The 7,446-nt window shown below is 40.3% G+C and overlaps 1 gene segment (V, D, J or C); it reads left to right on the forward strand.

Moving 5' to 3' along the window:
* Positions 1–2,783: 2,783 nt before the first annotated feature.
* LOC139033651 (T cell receptor alpha variable 22-like) lies at positions 2,784–3,658 on the forward strand. The segment is given in 2 exon segments: positions 2,784–2,922; positions 3,135–3,658. Coding segments are annotated over 2 exon segments (513 nt in total).
* Positions 3,659–7,446: the final 3,788 nt, after the last annotated feature.

A 7,446-nucleotide genomic window follows, 5' to 3' on the forward strand; every position in this document is an offset into this window, starting at 1 on the left:
GGAGATCAAAGTGGTCAATCCTACTGGAAATCAACTCTGAATATTCTTTGAAAAGACTGATGCTGAAGCTGATTCTCTGATACTTTGGCCACCTGATGTGAAGAGCTAACTCATTGGAAAAGACCCTGATGCTGGGAAAAATTGAGGGCAGGAGGAGAAGATCATGACAAAGGATGAGATAGTTGGATGGCATCCCTGACTCAATGAACACATGAGTGAAAGTTGCACATGTCCTACTCTTTGCAACCCCATGACTATACAGTCCATGGAATTCTCCAGGCCAGAATACTGGAGTGAGTCATCTTTCCCTTCTCCAGGGGATCTTCCCAACCCAGAGATCGAACCCAGGTCTCCCAAATTGCAGGTCGGATTCTTTACCAGCTGAGCCACCAGGGAAGTCCAAGAATACTGGAGTGGGTGGCCTATCCCTTCTCTAGCAGATCTTCCTGACCCAGGAATCCATATGGGTCTTCTGCATTGTGGGTGGATTCTTTACCAGTTGAACTACCAGGGAACATGAGTTTGAGCATATTGGGAGATAAGGAAGGACAGGGAAGCCTGGCATGTTGTTGTCCATGACATCGCAAAGAGTCAGACTCAACTTAGTGACTGAACAACAACAAGAATTTAACATGTAAACCCCAGAGAGCACTCTTATCAGCTTAGAATGGGAAGAAATTTAAGCCTAGGTAAGAACAGGGAGGAAATGGGCCACAAAAGACTCAGTAGGAAATTTACTCCAATTTTTGACCTCCAGGGGGTGATGTTGCATTAACTGGAAATGTCACCTCTAATAAAAGCTCCATTTCACTTCTATGAGCTTCTGTACCTCACAGCTCACTGAGGTGCACATTTGAACAGGCTCAACACCAGGAGCAGTGATTATCAAGGAAGCATCTCTTACTGATAGTCACTAGAACTTGCTTGCATTGGGATCCTTTAGAACTTGCTTGCATTGGGATCCTTTGAATCTCAGATTCCCTGTAATAGGACTCTGCACACTCTGGCACATTCCTTCCTTCTCAGGGGAGATCTTCCAAAATATGACTCTCAGCTTCCTTCCTCTATAACCATGTTCTCTACCACCCTTCGCCTGTTGGGAATGCTCTTCACAGGGAATCAGTAACATTATATTCCATGCTCCTTCCTCTATAGAACAAACCAGTTCTGGTTGAAATCTGAATACATTGTCTTATTATAGGCAGATTTGTCCTGGTCTCACTGATTCAGCACTAATGTTGCAGGAAGGACTGGAGGCCAGTCAGTGACCCGCCTGACAATCACATCACTGGCTCTAAAGGGGCCCCCTGAAGTGGAGGTGCAACTATTCCTACCTCCAGTGAACTTCCTTATCTCTTCTTGTATGTCCAGACAATAGAGTAGGAAGAAAAAAGGTTTGCTTTATCTAGAGGTTGCCTGTAACAGGCATTCTAGGTTAAACACATTTTCATGCAAAGTTCCAAGTGACCCACTCAGATTGCCCCTCTCCTCTTTTCTGTCTTCTAATTCAGCTTCTCTAATACCCACTGTGTGCCCAATAATAATTATTGATTCTAATCAACTTTATTTTTCTACACTATTTCCCACAGTTCCTTTAGTGAACATTTGCCATAATCTCGAACTGTTCCTCATGCCTGCAGATCACTTCAATTTTATCTCAGTGAAAATATACAGGTCCTCATTTTCCATCCTTTTTACCTCAAAATCCATATTCACAGAACTGTTATTATTCATAGGGTCTGAGAAAAAGCAAAGACTTGCCTTTCATATGTTTTAAAAACCCTTATTTTTCTCTTAACCTACTAGAGGCAAAAAGCAGAATACAAATAACAATAGTTAACAGTTAAAATGTATTTTGTGTAAAATAGATAACTAATGGGAAGTTGCAATATAACAGGGAGCCCATACTGGTGCTCTGTGAGGAACGAGAGCATAGGAGGGAGGCTCAAGAGGGAGGGGATATATATATATACACACACACACACATATATAAAATACTGACTGATTCACTTTGTTTTACAGCAAATTGACCCAACAATGTAAAGCAATTATCCTCTAATTAAAAAAATGATAAAATTTATTTAAACATGAAATTTTATTTAAAATTTATTTTTAAATTATATGCTTTTAAATTAATTTATTATCTTAATTGGAGGATAATTATTTTGCAATATTGTCGTGGTTTTTGCCGTACTTCGACATGAATGAGTTTTAACAAAAATAAAAACTATTAGTTTTAATAAAAAATAGTTATTTACAATTCTACTTTCAATGCTCATCAAGTGACATAAAATAATATCACTCTTTATGTAGGTTCAGTCTAAAATAAACATATATATATTAAAAGTAAACCTGTTTATTATTGCAAAATGCTCCAGCCAAGACTGTTATGAATACTGTGTTGATTCATGAGCACCCTTCAGAATCACAGGTGAGTGCATAAGAGATGCCAAAGTGGGGGAAAGAAAAAGGATTCTGAGAACTTCTGGGAAATAAATTTCATTTTGCAAGAATCTCCTGCATCCATGCCAGCTAGATAATTAATGTTTGTTTTCTCTTCCCTAAAATCCTCCACAAATTCAAATCAGAGTCTGCCTTCTTTGCAATGTTCTTAGAAAAGGACCCTAAAGTCCTAAAATCACGAACTTTCTATTTCTCACTCTCCTCACTCCTCTCTAGTCCATTCTGAATTGGTTGAGGTGGGAGGGTGGGGCTTTCTGTCACAAAGTGAGCGCCTGAGCAGGACTTGTTGGGTGAGCTGATTGGCTGCAGGAGCAGGAACATTTCCACAAGGGCTTATGACACTCCCTCCCTCAGGGTTTAGTGAAGTATCTGACAGTGAAAATGTCTCAGTAAGAAGAGGAGGCATCATGAAGAGGCTAGCAGGCACTGTGCTGGGGCTTTTGTTTGCCCAGGTTTGCTGTGAGTTGGGGCTGCCCCAGAGGGGCATCTGAAGGAGTGAGCAGCTGCTGTATTGTTAAGGGAGAGAAAGGAGCTGACAAGTCCTGCAGACTTTCTATCCTCATCATCTATGGGATCAGGAAGGAGCGGGTAAGGGGGTGGTGGAGGCACTTTCAGGGTTTTTTAGGAGTTATGGTGACCCTCACCTGTGACAGTTTCTCTTTCCTCATCAGGTGTGCGAGGGGTGAATGTGGAGCAGAGTCCCCCAGCCCTGAGTCTCCAGGAGGGAGCCAGCTACACGCTTTGGTGTAATTTTTCCAACCCCCCACTGAGTGTGAATTGGTATCTTCAGAGCCCTGGGGGCCGCCTCATCCACCTCATTTACATTCCTTCAGGGACAAAGCAGGATGGAAGATTAAAGGCCACCACAGTCCCTGCAGAACGACGCAGCTCACTGCACATTTCCTCTCCGCAGACCACAGACGCGGGCACTTACTTCTGTGCTGCGCAGCACGGTGCTCCCCAGGCACCTGCGGCCTCTACACGAACCCTCCCGGGGCGCAGCCCCTCTTCCAGCCTCAGTCACACCGTGAGGCCCCCACAGGGCTTTTGCAGTGCTTAGTATTCCTTACGGACGTTGGTATAGGTATAACCACAAACACTTTTTAGCCCGACAGATTTGTGTTGGTCTTTTCCCTTCGCAGACTATCTCCTTCTGCACTAGAACCTCTAACTTGTAACTAAAAATGTAGCTGATAAGAGGACAGAATTAAAATAAATATTTCCCACAGTATGCTGGACTCCAAAACAGTAAACATTGAAAGCAACTAAAAGAAGAGAGAAATCTCTCCAGTAAAGATATTATCCAGCTTGGTTGGGTATCTCAAGAATGTTCAGGTCTGTCTCACTGCGATGTATCCCAACAGGCAACTGCAAGCACTGGTATCCCATCCTATCAGTGCAGCAAAGTGAACAGAAAATATTTGCTCAGTGTTTAATATGACTTTGACCACTTACGAAGTATTTCTTATAGTTCTGGGTGCAAGAAATCTAAAATCAGTATCGCTGTCTATAGCCGAGGTCTTGGCAGGGTTGATTCCTTCCAGATTCTCTGAGGAAGAATCTGTTTCCTTTCCTTTTGTAGCTTCTGGAGGCCACCTGGATCCATGGCTCAAGACCCCTTCTTGAATCACTTCAAACCTTACTTCCACCACCATGGCTCCCTCCTCTCCTGGAGTCAAATATCTTTCTGACTCTGTCCTATAAGGTATAAAGATTTAAAGCACAGAAATCTCAATTAAATAGAGCTGGCAGAAGAGGGGGAGTTCTCCCGACCTGTGGACATCACAGAGGGCAAAAGGAAGATGAAAGAATCCTCTTCTTCCCTGGTTAGTACACCGTCAATAGAAAGTCAAGGACACTCTGTTTACTATAACCCTCCTAATTTCCTTGTCTTCTCTATAAAAGCATTTCCTTTCTTTGTCCAATGGGGACTTGCATGTGGCTCCTCATGGTTGCAGATCTGGAACTTCAGTCCTTTTGCGATATCAAATACACTCATCTTTTCTGGAGAAATATTTGGCAGTCTGTCATTTGTTCCCTGTACCTGTGGTTTTGTTTTTGTTCTGTTGTATTTGTTCCTTTGTTTTGATTTGTTTTTATATATCACATATAAGTAAAAAACAGTATTTGTCTTTCTCTGTCTGATTTATTTCCTTAAGTATAATACACTCCATATCTATCTACATTGTTCCATTTGGCAATTGCATTCTTTTTTTGTATTTGATTAATGTTCCATTGTGTGGTGTGTGTGTGTGATGAGTGAGTGTGTATAGACAGATAGTTAGATGAAAGATCGATATTTTCTCTATCCATTCATCTATAAATGAACACTTAGCTTGGTTCCAGATCTTGGTTACTGTAAAAATGCTGCTATAAACATTGGGGTACAGATACAATTTGGAAGAGTTTTGTTTTCTTTGAACAAATACCTGGGAGTGAAATTGCTGGGTCATATGGTAGTTGTATTTTTAGTGTTTTGAGAAGAACCTCCATAATGTTTTCCATAGTGGCTCCTCCAGTTTCCAACCCAACGGCAGTGCAGGGGTTTCCTTTCCTCTGCATCCTCACCACACTTGTTATTTCTTTTCTTTTGATAATAGTCATTCTGATAGATGTGAGGTGACAACTCATTTTGACATAGATTTGCTCTTTTTCTGAATATTAGAGACTTTGGATATCTTTTCATGTACCTATCTGCTATCCCTTTGGAAAAATGGCTATTCAAGTCCTATGCCCAGTTTTTAATCAGACTGTGTTTTTGTTATTGAAGTATATAATGTCTTTGTGTATTTTGGATATTGATCCCTTATTGCAAATATCTACACCCCGTCACTAATTTGCCTTTTATTTTTGTTGATGGTTTCTTTGCTGTGCTTTAGATTTTAGTTTGATTCAGTTCAGTTCAGTTCAGTCACTCAGTCATGTTCAACTCTTTGCGACCCCATGAATCGCAGCACGCCAGGCCTCCCTGTCCATCACCAACTCCCAGAATTCACCCAAACTCATGTGCATCGAGTCGGTGATGCCATCCAGCCATCTCATCCTCTGTCGTCCCCTTCTCCTCCTGCCCCCAATCCCTCCCAGCATCAGGGTCTTTTCCAATGAGTCAGCTCTTTGCATGAGGTGGCCAAAGTATTGGAGTTTCAGCCTCAGCATCAGTCCTTCCAAAGAACACCCAGGACTGGTCTCCTTTAGGATGGACTGGTTGGATCTCCTTGCAGTTCAAGGAACTCTCAAGAGTCTTCTCCAACACCACAGTTCAAAACCATCAATTTTTCAGCACTCAGCTTTCCTCATAGTCCAACTCTCACATCCATACATGACCACTGGAAAAACCATAGCCTTGACCAGACGGACCTTTGTTGGCAAAGTAAGGTCTCTGCTTTTTAATATGCTATCTAGGCTTGGTCGTAACTTTTCTTTCAAGGAGGAAGCATCTTTTAATTTCATGGCTGCAATCACCATCTGCAATGATTTTGGAGCGCCCCAAAATAAAGTCTGACACTGTTTCCCCATCTATTTCCCATGAAGTGATGGGACCAGATGCCATGATCTTAGCTTTCTGAATGTTAATTTATGTTAGTTTGATTAGGTCCCATTTATTTATTTTTCCTTTTGATGCTCTTACCTTTGAGACAGAAAAAAAATATGTTGCAAAGAGAAGTGTCAATTAGCATACTGCCTATATTTTCTTTTTCAAGTTTTAAAAGTTTCAGGTCTTACATCTTGGTCTTTAATCCATTTGGAGTTTATATTTGTATATGTTGTGAGAAAATGTTGTAGTTTTAGTCTTTTCCTTTTAGGTGTTCAGTATGGTCAACACCACTTACTGAAGAAACTGTCTTTTCCCCACTTCAAGAAGCTATATAAAATCATTCAGAGTAATATCTCTACATGGCCACAGAGGGGCAACACCACTTTGGAGACAATTAACTTTTGTCCCACATACACAGATTCTTCAACTAGCCAGAAATGATCCTTTAAATATCTATTAAATTTTTATCTCCAACTTTGCTTCAGTTTACATCTCTGAATCTTATATGTACATAGGTATCCATCCATCTACCTAAATAGTATCTGTGTATATTTCAGTCTAACAGTTTGAAAAATATGGCTTTGAAAATTAATATTTCTTTAAACAGCATGTTTTATCCTTTGACATTAAGGCCATATTAGTTTCTCTAGTATGAATTAATAATGTTTTCACCCAGATATATCTCAGACTCCAACTCCAGAATTCCCTTACCCCATTCTTTACTAAGAAATCTAGTGGTGGTGTAAGTTCCAGTTCAAGCAGCTCCTCCATCAGAACTACTCTCTGACTGAGTCCAGAAGTGAGTCCATTATCATTTTCTTGGGTCCATCATAGAGAAACACATTTCTCTTTAGTAGCTTTTATCTAAATGTACTTGTATTGGGAGTGGGTTGACTGAAGATTGCTACTTCTGTTTCTTTCTTGAATGAGACCCAAGGATGAACATTTTAGGCACTAGTAAACCTATATTGAAGACATGCATGGATGAATGAATAAATAAAAAGTAAAACACACCAAAAATTAAACAAACAATAAAAAATCCCCTTAGAGAGCTGGAGTAGATGGGATTAGATTGAGGAGTGGGAATGGTTATCATTGTCTCTTGTTGAACTGTGTTGATGTTTTTCTTTGATAGTGTCTGAGATTACCTCAAATACAGAGACCACAGACTCTTAAAAAAATATGAGCCCCTTAATTTCTGTTTCTATGCTTTGCTGACCTCTAAAGCCAAATTGGTTCTTCACATTTTTGTATTTTACCTGTGAGAATAAGGTGTAACTCAGTATGAGAACTATCAAAAATATTTCATTACTGAATGATCATGGTCCCATATCTTCTGAATTCTGCAGCATTTTCCTAGCTAATTTTATCAATTTGGAGATGAAAGATTCTCCAGAACAAATTATTCCAGTGTATCTCAATTTATTTTCTCCATGCTTATTCTTGGA

Source organism: Odocoileus virginianus, unplaced genomic scaffold (assembly GCF_023699985.2).
Source record: "Odocoileus virginianus isolate 20LAN1187 ecotype Illinois unplaced genomic scaffold, Ovbor_1.2 Unplaced_Scaffold_27, whole genome shotgun sequence".
In the NCBI taxonomy this organism is placed as follows: Eukaryota; Metazoa; Chordata; class Mammalia; order Artiodactyla; family Cervidae; genus Odocoileus; species Odocoileus virginianus.